At 43.8% G+C, this 14,178-nt stretch overlaps 1 protein-coding gene across 2 annotated transcripts in view; it reads right to left on the minus strand.

Annotated features, from left to right (window-relative positions):
- Positions 1 to 14,178, minus strand: part of LOC127853061 (WD repeat-containing protein 3-like) — a 40,186-nt gene that overhangs the window by 11,656 nt on the left and 14,352 nt on the right. For both annotated transcript variants that reach the window (XM_052387185.1, XM_052387186.1), the window contains exons 11-14: positions 5,057 to 5,150; positions 3,460 to 3,561; positions 1,216 to 1,301; positions 705 to 846 (exon numbers count right to left, since the gene is read on the minus strand). In XM_052387185.1, coding sequence (XP_052243145.1) covers positions 705 to 846; positions 1,216 to 1,301; positions 3,460 to 3,561; positions 5,057 to 5,150 — 424 coding nt within the window. The remainder of the gene's footprint in view (positions 1 to 704; positions 847 to 1,215; positions 1,302 to 3,459; positions 3,562 to 5,056; positions 5,151 to 14,178) is intronic.

The following is a 14,178-nucleotide window of genomic DNA, read 5'->3' on the forward strand; positions in this document are numbered from 1 at the left end:
TATGAACAGGCATACAATGAGTATGTCAGCTTCTAGATAATTACAGGACGAGACCGGTCAAGGTTGGCAGACATCAATAAGCAGCGGTACCATGAGTAAGTCAGGTTTAAGCTAATTACAGAAAAAGTCGAGGTTGGCAGATGTAAATAAGCAGGTGTACCTTGAGTTGGTCTATGCAATACACAGGTGTACTTTGAATTTGTCTATGCAATACACAGGTGTACCTTGAGTTGGTCTATGCAATACACAGGTGTACCTTCAGTTGGTCTATGCAATAAACAGGTGAACCTTGAGTTGGTCTATGCAATAAACAGGTGTACCTTGAGTTGGTCTATGCAATAAACAGGTGTACCTTGAGTTTGTCTATTCATTACACAGGTGTACCTTGAGTTGGTCTATGCAATAAACAGGTGTACCTTGAGTTGGTCTATGCAATAAACAGGTGTACCTTGAGTTGGTCTATGCAATAAACAGGTGTACCTTGAGTTGGTCTATGAAATACACAGGTGTACCTTGAGTTGGTCTATGCAATAAACAGGTGTACCTTGAGTTGGTCTAGGCAATACACAGGTGTACCTTGAGTTGGTCTATGCAATACACAGGTGTACCTTGAGTTTGTCTATGCAATAAGCAGGTGTACCTTGAGATTGTCTATGCAATAAACAGGTGTACCTTGAGTTGGTCTATGCAATAAACAGGTGTACCTTGAGAGTGTCCAGGAAAAACACCTTGACAGTGTTGTCTAGCAGGGAGACGGCCAGCAGCCTTTGGTCTGGGCTACACCGCACACACAGCACGTCCTCATCCATCTGTAGGGTGCGCATGTGGGCCAGGCTCAACTGTTTGCTGACATGGATGAACATACTAGTACACATGGTATTATAATGTACAATGGCAATGGAATAACAATTTTTAATGACATTACTACATCTGATTATAGACACCATAATTGATAGCATATAAACCCAATTTACGAACTTAAGCCTTATCCTTTTGCTTATTTTAGAACATGATTTTTTCATTGGTATTTTAAAAATGGTAGGCATTCAATATGATACAGGACATATTCTCACTCCTTGCTGCGTGAGGCTAAATTCTTTCATGGGAAGAATTTTCATGAGGAATACCTTACAGGGCAAATACAAGAATATAATTAATTTACAAAAATCTTTAAAGATACAGACTGAAAATCTACAAATGTGTTGCTATGGTTACCTTGCTGTTGGGTTTTGTTCATCAGCCACCAGCTCAAAGTTCCAGAACTTCACCTGCTTGTCAGCTCCCCCAGATATCAGCCCTCTCTACACATACATAAAGTAATCTAATAAGACTCGCTTGAGAAAACTGGGCTGAATGCGTGTGTGTACAGTGTCCTCACAGATTGGCCTGTGCAGTCCGCACACACTAATCGCAAGGGCTAATCAGGGACGACACTTTCCACCTAGACTGTATTTTTGTTTAGAAGAGACCCCCTTTAACTAAAACATTATTTATAACATGACCTACGCTCCAGGAGTGAAATAACGTAATGCTCAATTTTATTTATTACACGGGTGTTATTGCACTAGTTATATAACTGTGAAATGACGTAATTTTTTTAACGAAATGACGTCATTATTCCAGCGAATTTCTTCAGTTAAACTCTTTTACAATGTGAAGAAACGGTGAAAAGAGCATAAAATAAAAAGAAAATGTGTTGGTCATGTTATAAATAGAATCTTAGATACGTGGTCATTTTGTATTGAATTTATTAAACTCGTCATCTAAATAAAGATAAAAACTCGGCAAGCCTCGTTTTTATCTTTATTTAGATGACTTGTTTAATAAATTCAATACAAAACGACCACTCATGCAAGATCCTATATATAAAAGCAGAACATGCACATGCTAGAATGGGACGACACTTAACACACATGCATTAAGCCTGGTTTTCCCAAAATGCAACCCATTTAAATTCAATCACTCATTTAAATACCATCATTCAGTAGACAAGTATACAAATATAAAGTCAATCATCCGCAAAACTACAATTCATTCAATTATTATGTATACAATATACATATCAATTAAATCATCCACTATACAATGCACATATTGTATTTCAATCTTCTTGTATACAGTAATCATATATATATTTTTTTTAACTTGACCATTTTCCTGAAATAAATCATCACAAATTTATATTTTATCCATTACAGTTGAATAAAAATAATACATCTTTTATTCATACAAATAATAAAACATTGCAATCACACAAATTTTACTTATCAAGTAATGGTCACCTCGACCTTCACCTTGAACTTACCAATGCCATGCAGGATAGCTATAGAACATTTCATCAAAATTTGTCAATTCAACTAAAGAAATTAACTAGAAGCAATCTCTCGGTACGTTCTCTATTTTTAGTAACAATTTTCTCGACCTTGATCCAACTCACCCCAAATGCAATCCCAAGCTTTTTCTGCATGTGAGCATCTTCCAAAAAAAATCTATTGCAATACCTTCATTCAAACTGAAGTAATTAAGAGAAAACTTTTTAAATAACATTTACCTTGACTACCTTAATGACCTAAAGTACACCCCCAACCTACCCTCCATGAAAGCTCTCTCTACCTACAGTTTCACCAAAATCTGGCGTTTTCGACTCTGTGTAAAATCTGGTTTAAACAAGAGATGTGTATGTCAGAAACACAATGCCCCCATTTGCGCCGCTTTAAGTCATAAATTTGACCTTTGACCTTGAAGGATGACCTTGACCTTTCACCACTTAAAATGTGCAGCTCCATGAGATACACATGCATGCCAAATATCAAGTTGCTATCTTCAATATTGCAAAAGTGATGACCAAGGTTAAAGTTTTGACGCCGCTTCAAAGCCATATATTTGACTATGAAGGATGACCTTGACCTCTCACCACTATGTGCAGCTCCATGAGATACACATGCATGCCAAGTTGCTATCTTCAATATTGCAAAAGTTATTCATCATTGCAAAACTTTAACCAAGGTTAAATCATCCAGTATACAATGACAGGTAAAAAATATACCCCAGATCATTCGATCCGGGGGCATTAAAACAATGCTATCATACATTTCGTCCTAACTGCACTAACTAAACTGAGTATGATATAAGTACTTACAAGGCTGATTTAAAACATTTTGAGCATTATATATTATAAATATAAGCCCTGCTCTGGGAACAAATGCATGTGCTTAAAGTGTCGTCCCACATAAGCCTGTGCAGTGCACATAGGTTAATCATGGCCAACACTTTCTGTGTATACTGCATTTTCATTTAGATAATACTTCCTTGACACATGAACAATTTCATACAAGCGGAAAGTCTTGTCCCTGATTAGCCTGTGCAGTCTGCATAGGCTAATTGGAGACAACATTTTTGGCACAAGCATTCAGCCCATTTTTCCAAAAGCAAGACTCATTAACTGATGCAACTGCCCACCTTGTCAGGAGCCATACATATGGACCAGACTGAACCGCTATGAGCTGCGATGTCCTCCAGCAGAGAACCACTGCCTATGTCAAACACCTGCAGCTTGCCACTCTGTATCAACAAATACATTCACATTAATACTGCCTATGTCAAACACCTGCAGCTTGCCACTCTGTATAAACAAAATGAATGCAAAATATAAAAGCAATATGTCAAAGGACATAGGAAATATTTGGGGTAGTACGCAAGCTTTAACATAGATTGATCAATAATATGCATATTCTAAGTAAAAAAGGGGCAATAATTCTGTCAAAATGCTTGATACAGTTGTCTGCTCTTGTTTATAGGTTGGGGTCATGATGGTTAACAAGTATGCAAAATATGAAAGCCATATGTCAAGGGACAATGAAAATAATTGAGGTAGTAAGCAAACTTTAACATTTGCACGCTCACGGAAACGCCAACCGAAAAGCCAACGCCGACGCCGGGGTGAGTAGGATAGCTCCACAATATATATTTCATAAATAATAGTCGTGCTAAAAAGAACATCATTTACATCAATACCTTTCCATCAATACTCTAATGCATTACTTTGCCAGTTTAACTTGCCACTATGTCATAAACACAATTTCTTATCTTCATAATACTTTGTTTCTTCTGTATACAAAGCAATACATCAACATCAAACTTTGATATTATTAACCATGTGGAAATGGTACTTTTTAAAACGGCACATTTACAGAAAATACCAGTGTTATTTCCTACCAGTTCTAAAACGCCCAAATAAACCAAACAGAGGGCATAGATCTTTGCGGCAGCTCATGGTCCCTAGGTCTAAATTCAATTAATAAGTCATGAAGTTCACCCTATCTTCCAGTATTCCTTTAAGAAAACAGCCAATTCCAGGATTTAGGAATTTATTCTGATCACAAATAAATCTTAACAATCTAGAAAACATTTATTGTTCATGTTAATGTGTTAGTAAGTTAAATCTTCCTGTGTAAAATTCATTATTGTTACTAACAAACAGAATCCTAACACTCCCAATACAGGTCAGTTTATAAAAGAACAGTAATTGAAGGTGACATTTGCATAAGTACAAGGGCACATAACTCTGAAAATAATAGGACAGACACAAAAATATTGTCTTGCATTCTAAAGGATGAACAACATATCTGTAATGTTTCATGATGACATGCAGACAACTGAGAGAAGAGTTCACGACAGTGTGTGCTCCTGTACAATCATGTAAGTATTAAAAATTTGCCAAAGTTCAAGGGCACATAACAATACAAAGAATATCGCCACATACAAAAAACACCCTGCACTTTTGCCTAGTTAAAAAACATATCTATAAAGTTCACTTTGAAAGGCGGGAAACTCTTAGCTAGTTTTCTCACAAAGTTCACATGTTCAGCATGACAGACTTACGTACATTACAAACTGACAGACTTCAGAATACCCACAAAAACTTTGTTTGCGGGGCTATAATGAATATTAATTTATTTTTTTTAAAGAAAATCAAGAAATGCATATAATTAAGTCTCCTGAGAAATAATTACATGTTCATAACAAATTCATACTGTCTCAACATATTTCACTGTACCTTGGTGCCCAGTATAATGTGTCTGTCTCCAGGGGCAAACAAGGAGCACAGTGCATAGTCACATGACATGGTACGGATACACTGTAAGGAGGTCCTGGAAATAGAACAGGGAGCACAGTGCATAGTCACATGACATGGTACAGATACACTGTAAGGAGGCCCTGCAAATAGAACAGGGAGCACAGTGCATAGTCACATGACATGGTACAGATACACTGTAAGGAGGCCCTGGAAATAGAACAGGGAGCACAGTGCATAGTCACATGACATGGTACGGATACACTGTAAGGAAGCCCTGGAAATAGAACAGGGAGCACAGTGCATAGTCACATGACATGGTACAGATACACTGTAAGGAGGCCCTGGAAATAGAACAGGGAGCACAGTGCATAGTCACATGACATGGTACGGATACACTGTGAGGAGGCTCTGGAAATAGAACAAGGAGCACAGTGCATAGTCACATGACATGGTACGGATACACTGTGAGGAAGCCCTGGAAATAGAACAGGGAGCACAGTGCATAGTCACATGACATGGTACGGATACACTGTGAGGAGGCCCTGGAAATAGAACAGGGAGCACAGTGCATAGTCACATGACATGGTAGAGATACACTGTAAGGAGGCCCTGAAAATAGAACAGGGAGCACAGTGCATAGTCACATGACATGGTACAGATACACTGTAAGGAGGCCCTGGAAATAGAACAGGGAGCACAGTGCATAGTCACATGACATGGTACAGATACACTGTAAGGAGGCCCTGGAAATAGAACAAGGAGCACAGTGCATAGTCACATGACATGGTACAGATACACTGTAAGGAGGCCCTGGAAATAGAACAAGGAGCACAGTGCATAGTCACATGACATGGTCAGATACACTGTGAGGAGGCCCTGGAAGTAGAACAGGGAGCACAGTGCATAGTCACATGACATGGTACAGATACACTGTGAGGAGGCCCTGGAAATAGAACAGGGAGCACAGTGCATAGTCACATGACATGGTACAGATACACTGTAAGGAGGCCCTGGAAATAGAACAGTGAGCACAGTGCATAGTCACATGACATGGTACAGATACACTGTAAGGAGGCCCTGGAAATAGAACAGGGAGCACAGTGCATAGTCACATGACATGGTACAGATACACTGTAAGGAGGCCCTGTAAATAGAACAGGGAGCACAGTGCATAGTCACATGACATGGTACGGATACACTGTGAGGAGGCCCTGGAAATAGAACAGGGAGCACAGTGCATAGTCACATGACAGGGTACAGATACACTGTAAGGAGGCCCTGGAATTAGAACAGGGAGCACAGTGCATAGTCACATGACATGGTACAGATACACTGTAAGGAGGCCCTGGAAATAGAACAGGGAGCACAGTGCATAGTCACATGACATGGTACGGATACACTGTGAGGAGGCCCTGGAAATAGAACAGGGAGCACAGTGCATAGTAACATGACATGGTACAGATACACTGTAAGGAGGCCCTGGAAATAGAACAAGGAGCACAGTGCATAGTCACATGACATGGTACAGATACACTGTAAGGAGGCCCTGGAAATAGAACAAGGAGCACAGTGCATAGTCACATGACATGGTACGGATACACTGTAAGGAGGCCCTGGAAATAGAACAGGGAGCACAGTGCATAGTCACATGACATGGTACGGATACACTGTAAGGAGGCCCTGGAAATAGAACAGGGAGCACAGTGCATAGTCACATGACATGGTACAGATACACTGTAAGGAGGCCCTGGAAATAGAACAGGGAGCACAGAGCATAGTCACATGACATGGAACGGATACACTGTAAGGAGGCCCTGGAAATAGAACAGGGAGCACAGTGCATAGTCACATGACATGGTACAGATACACTGTAAGAAGGCCCTGGAAATAGAACAGGGAGCACAGTGCATAGTCACATGACATGGTACAGATACACTGTAAGGAGGCCCTGGAAATAGAACAGGGAGCACAGTGCATAGTCACATGACATGGTACGGATACACTGTAAGGAGGCCCTGGAAATAGAACAAGGAGCACAGTGCATAGTCACATGACATGGTAGGGATACACTGTAAGGAGGCCCTGAAAATAGAACAGGAAGCACAGTGCATAGTCACATGACATGGTACAGATACACTGTAAGGAGGCCCTGGAAATAGAACAGGGAGCACAGAGCATAGTCACATGACATGGTACGGATACACTATAAGGAGGCCCTGGAAATAGAACAGGGAGCACAGTGCATAGTCACATGACATGGTACAGATACACTGTAAGGAGGCCCTGGAAATAGAACAGGGAGCACAGTGCATAGTCACATGACATGGTACATATACACTGTAAGGAGGCCCTGGAAATAGAACAGGGAGCACAGTGCATAGTCACATGACATGGTACGGATACACTGTAAGGAGGCCCTGGAAATAGAACAAGACGCACAGTGCATAGTCACATGACATGGTACAGATACACTGTAAGGAGGCCCTGGAAATAGAACAGGGAGCACAGTGCATAGTCACATGACATGGTACAGATACACTGTAAGGAGGCCCTGGAAATAGAACAGGGAGCACAGTGCATAGTCACATGACATGGTACGGATACACTGTGAGGAGGCCCTGGAAATAGAACAGGGAGCACAGTGCATAGTCACATGACATGGTACAGATACACTGTAAGGAGGCCCTGGAAATAGAACAGGGAGCACAGTGCATAGTCACATGACATGGTACGGATACACTGTAAGGAGGCCCTGGAAATAGAACAGGGAGCACAGTGCATAGTCACATGACATGGTACAGATACACTGTAAGGAGGTCCTGGAAATAGAACAGGGAGCACAGTGCATAGTCACATGACATGGTACAGATACACTGTAAGGAGGCCCTTGAAATAGAACAGGGAGCACAGTGCATAGTCACATGACATGGTACGGATACACTGTAAGGAGGCCCTGGAAATAGAACAGGGAGCACAGTGCATAGTCACATGACATGGTACGTATACACTGTAAGGAGGCCCTGGAAATAGAACAGGGAGCACAGTGCATAGTCACATGACATGGTACGGATACACTGTAAGGAGGCCCTGGAAATAGAACAGGGAGCACAGTGCATAGTCACATGACATGGTACAGATACACTGTAAGGAGGCCCTGGAAATAGAACAAGGAGCACAGTGCATAGTCACATGACATGGTACGGATACACTGTGAGGAGGCCCTGGAAATAGAACAGGGAGCACAGTGCATAGTCACATGACATGGTACGGATACACTGTGAGGAGGCCCTAAAATAGAACAGGGAGCAGAGTGCATAGTCACATGACATGGTACAGATACACTGTAAGGAGGCCCTGGAAATAGAACAGGGAGCACAGTGCATAGTCACATGACATGGTACGGATACACTGTAAGGAGGCCCTGGAAATAGAACAGGGAGCACAGTGCATAGTCACATGACATGGTACGGATACACTGTAAGAAGGCCCTGGAAATAGAACAGGCAGCACTGTGCATAGTCACATGACATGGTACGGATACACTGTAAGGAGGCCCTGGAAATAGAACAGGGAGCACAGTGCATAGTCACATGACATGGTACAGATACACTGTAAGGAGGCCCTGGAAATAGAACAAGGAGCACTGTGCATAGTCACATGACATGGTACAGATACACTGTAAGAAGGCCCTGGAAATAGAACAGGGAGCACAGTGCATAGTCACATGACATGGTACAGATACACTGTAAGGAGGCCCTGGAAATAGAACAAGGAGCACAGTGCAAAGTCACATGACATGGTACGGATACACTGTGAGGAGGCCCTGGAAATAGAACAGGGAGCACAGTGTATAGTCACATGACATGGTACAGATACACTGTAAGGAGGCCCTGGAAATAGAACAGGGAGCACAGAGCATAGTCACATGACATGGTACGGATACACTGTAAGGAGGCCCTGGAAATAGAACAGGGAGCACAGTGCATAGTCACATGACATGGTACAGATACACTGTAAGGAGGCCCTGGAAATAGAACAAGGAGCACTGTGCATAGTCACATGACATGGTACGGATACACTGTAAGGAGGCCCTGGAAATAGAACAAGGAGCACAGTGCATAGTCACATGACATGGTACGGATACACTGTAAGGAGGCCCTGGAAATAGAACAGGGAGCACAGTGCATAGTCACATGACATGGTACAGATACACTGTAAGAAGGCCCTGGAAATAGAACAGGCAGCACAGTGCATAGTCACATGACATGGTACGGATACACTGTAAGGAGGCCCTGGAAATAGAACAGGGAGCACAGTGCATAGTCACATGACATGGTACAGATACACTGTAAGGAGGCCCTGGAAATAGAACAGGGAGCACAGAGCATAGTCACATGACATGGTACGGATACACTGTAAGGAGGCCCTGGAAATAGAACAGGGAGCACAGTGCATAGTCACATGACATGGTACAGATACACTGTAAGGAGGTCCTGGAAATAGAACAGGGAGCACAGTGCATAGTCACATGACATGGTACAGATACACTGTAAGGAGGCCCTGGAAATAGAACAGGGAGCACAGTGCATAGTCACATGACATGGTACGGATACACTGTAAGGAGGCCCTGGAAATAGAACAGGGAGCACTGTGCATAGTCACATGACATGGTACGTATGAGCACAGTGCATAGTCACATGACATGGTACGGATACACTGTGAGGAAGCCCTGGAAATAGAACAGGGAGCACAGTGCATAGTCACATGACATGGTACGGATACACTGTGAGGAGGCCCTGGAAATAGAACAGTGAGCACAGTGCATAGTCACATGACATGGTACGGATACACTGTAAGGAGGCCCTGGAAATAGAACAGGGAGCACAGTGCATAGTCACATGACATGGTACGGATACACTGTAAGGAGGCCCTGGAAATAGAACAGGCAGCACTGTGCATAGTCACATGAAATGGTACGGATACACTGTGAGGAGGCCCTGGAAATAGAACAGGAAGCACAGTGCATAATCACATGACATGGTACGGATACACTGTAAGGAGGCCCTGGAAATAGAACAGGGAGCACAGTGCATAGTCACATGACATGGTACAGATACACTGTAAGGAGGCCCTGGAAATAGAACAGGGAGCACAGTGCATAGTCACATGACATGGTACGGATGAGCACAGTGCATAGTCACATGACATGGTACGAATACACTGTAAGGAGGCCCTGGAAATAGAACAGGGAGCACAGTGCATAGTCACATGACATGGTACGTATACACTGTAAGGAGGCCCTGGAAATAGAACAGGGAGCACAGTGCATAGTCACATGACATGGTACGGATACACTGTAAGGAGGCCCTGGAAATAGAACAGGCAGCACTGTGCATAGTCACATGAAATGGTACGGATACACTGTAAGGAGGCCCTGGAAATAGAACAGGGAGCACAGTGCATAGTCACATGACATGGTACGGATGAGCACAGTGCATAGTCACATGACATGGTACGAATACACTGTAAGGAGGCCCTGGAAATAGAACAGGGAGCACAGTGCATAGTCACATGACATGGTACAGATACACTGTAAGAAGGCCCTGGAAATAGAACAGGCAGCACAGTGCATAGTCACATGACATGGTACGTATACACTGTAAGGAGGCCCTGGAAATAGAACAGGGAGCACAGTGCATAGTCACATGACATGGTACAGATACACTGTAAGGAGGCCCTGGAAATAGAACAGGGAGCACAGTGCATAGTCACATGACATGGTACGGATACACTGTAAGGAGGCCCTGGAAATAGAACAGGGAGCACAGTGCATAGTCACATGACATGGTAGGGATACACTGTAAGGAGGTCCTGGAAATAGAACAGGGAGCACAGTGTATAGTCACATGACATGGTACAGATACACTGTAAGGAGGCCCTGGAAATAGAACAAGGAGCACAGTGCATAGTCACATGACATGGTACGGATACACTGTGAGGAGGCCCTGGAAATAGAACAGGGAGCACAGTGCATAATCACATGACATGGTACGGATACACTGTAAGGAGGCCCTGGAAATAGAACAGGGAGCACAGTGCATAGTCACATGACATGGTACAGATACACTGTAAGGAGGCCCTGGAAATAGAACAGGGAGCACAGTGCATAGTCACATGACATGGTACGGATACACTGTAAGGAGGCCCTGGAAATAGAACAGGGAGCACAGTGCATAGTCACATGACATGGTACAGATACACTGTAAGGAGGCCCTGGAAATAGAACAGGGAGCACAGTGCATAGTCACATGACATGTTTCAGATACACTGTAAGGAGGCCCTGGAAATAGAACAGGGAGCACAGTGCATAGTCACATGACATGGTACAGATACACTGTAAGGAGGCCCTGGAAATAGAACAGGGAGCACAGTGCATAGTCACATGACATGGTACGGATACACTGTAAGGAGGCCCTGGAAATAGAACAGGGAGCACAGTGCATAGTCACATGACATGGTACGGATACACTGTAAGGAGGCCCTGGAAATAGAACAGGGAGCACAGTGCATAGTCACATGACATGGTACAGATACAGTGTAAGGAGGTCCTGGAAATAGAACAGGGAGCACAGTGCATAGTCACATGACATGGTACAGATACACTGTAAGGAGGCCCTGGAAATAGAACAGGGAGCACAGTGCATAGTCACATGACATGGTACGGATACACTGTAAGGAGGCCCTGGAAATAGAACAAGGAGCACAGTGCATAGTCACATGACATGGTACAGATACACTGTGAGGAGGCCCTGGAAATAGAACAGGGAGCACAGTGCATAGTCATATGACATGGTACGGATACACTGTAAGGAGGCCCTGGAAATAGAACAGGGAGCACAGTGCATAGTCACATGACATGGTACAGATACACTGTAAGGAGGCCCTGGAAATAGAACAGGGAGCACAGTGCATAGTCACATGACATGGTACGGATACACTGTAAGGAGGCCCTAGAAATAGAACAGGGAGCACAGTGCATAGTCACATGACATGGTACAGATACACTGTAAGGAGACCCTGGAAATAGAACAGGGAGCACAGTGCATAGTCACATGACATGGTACAGATACACTGTAAGGAGGCCCTGGAAATAGAACAGGGAGCACAGTGCATAGTCACATGACATGGTACGGATACACTGTGAGGAGGCCCTGGAAATAGAACAGGGAGCACAGTGCATAGTCACGTGACATGGTACAGATACACTGTAAGGAGGCCCTGGAAATAGAACAGGGAGCACAGAGCATAGTCACATGACATGGTACGGATACACTGTAAGGAGGCCCTGGAAATAGAACAGGGAGCACAGTGCATAGTCACATGACATGGTACAGATACACTGTAAGGAGGTCCTGGAAATAGAACAGGGAGCACAGTGCATAGTCACATGACATGGTACAGATACACTGTAAGGAGGCCCTGGAAATAGAACAGGGAGCACAGTGCATAGCCACATGACATGGTACGGATACACTGTAAGGAGGCACTGGAAATAGAACAGGGAGCACTGTGCATAGTCACATGACATGGTATGTATACACTGTAAGGAGGCCCTGGAAATAGAACAGGGCAGCACTGTGCATAGTCACATGACATGGTACGGATACACTGTAAGGAGGCCCTGGAAATAGAACAGGGAGCACAGTGCATAGTCACATGACATGGTACAGAAACACTGTAAGGAGGCCCTGGAAATAGAACAAGTAGCACAGTGCATAGTCACATGACATGGTACGGATACACTGTGAGGAGGCCCTGGAAATAGAACAGGGAGCACAGTGCATAGTCACATGACATGGTACGGATACACTGTGAGGAGGCCCTGGAAATAGAACAGTGAGCACAGTGCATAGTCACATGACATGGTACAGATACACTGTAAGGAGGCCCTGGAAATAGAACAGGGAGCACAGTGCATAGTCACATGACATGGTACGTATACACTGTAAGGAGGCCCTGGAAATAGAACAGGGAGCACAGTGCATAGTCACATGACATGGTACGGATACACTGTAAGGAGGCCCTGGAAATAGAACAGGCAGCACTGTGCATAGTCACATGACTTGGTACGGATACACTGTAAGGAGGCCCTGGAAATAGAACAGGGAGCACAGTGCATAGTCACATGACATGGTACGGATGAGCACAGTGCATAGTCACATGACATGGTACGGATACACTGTAAGGAGGCCCTGGGAATAGAACAGGGAGCACAGTGCATAGTCACATGACATGGTACAGATACACTGTAAGAAGGCCCTGGAAATAGAACAGGCAGCACAGTGCATAGTCACATGACATGGTACGTATACACTGTAAGGAGGCCCTGGAAATAGAACAGGGAGCACAGTGCATAGTCACATGACATGGTACAGATACACTGTAAGGAGGCCCTGGAAATAGAACAGGGAGCACAGTGCATAGTCACATGACATGGTATGGATACACTGTAAGGAGGCCCTGGAAATAGAACAGGGAGCACAGTGTATAGTCACATGACATGGTACAGATACACTGTAAGGAGGCCCTGGAAATAGAACAAGGAGCACAGTGCATAGTCACATGACATGGTACGGATACACTGTGAGGAGGCCCTGGAAATAGAACAGGGAGCACAGTGCATAATCACATGACATGGTACGGATACACTGTAAGGAGGCCCTGGAAATAGAACAGGGAGCACAGTGCATAGTCACATGACATGGTACAGATACACTGTAAGGAGGCCCTGGAAATAGAACAGGGAGCACAGTGCATAGTCACATGACATGGTACGGATACACTGTAAGGAGGCCCTGGAAATAAAACAGGGAGCACAGTGCATAGTCACATGACATGGTACAGATACAGTGTAAGGAGGTCCTGGAAATAGAACAGGGAGCACAGTGCATAGTCACATGACATGGTACAGATACACTGTAAGGAGGCCCTGGAAATAGAACAGGGAGCACAGTGCATAGTCACATGACATGGTACGGATACACTGTAAGGAGGCCCTGGAAATAGAACAGGGAGCACAGTGCATAGTCACATGACATGGT

This window comes from Dreissena polymorpha, chromosome 12, assembly GCF_020536995.1.
Source record: "Dreissena polymorpha isolate Duluth1 chromosome 12, UMN_Dpol_1.0, whole genome shotgun sequence".
Taxonomy (NCBI): Eukaryota; Metazoa; Mollusca; class Bivalvia; order Myida; family Dreissenidae; genus Dreissena; species Dreissena polymorpha.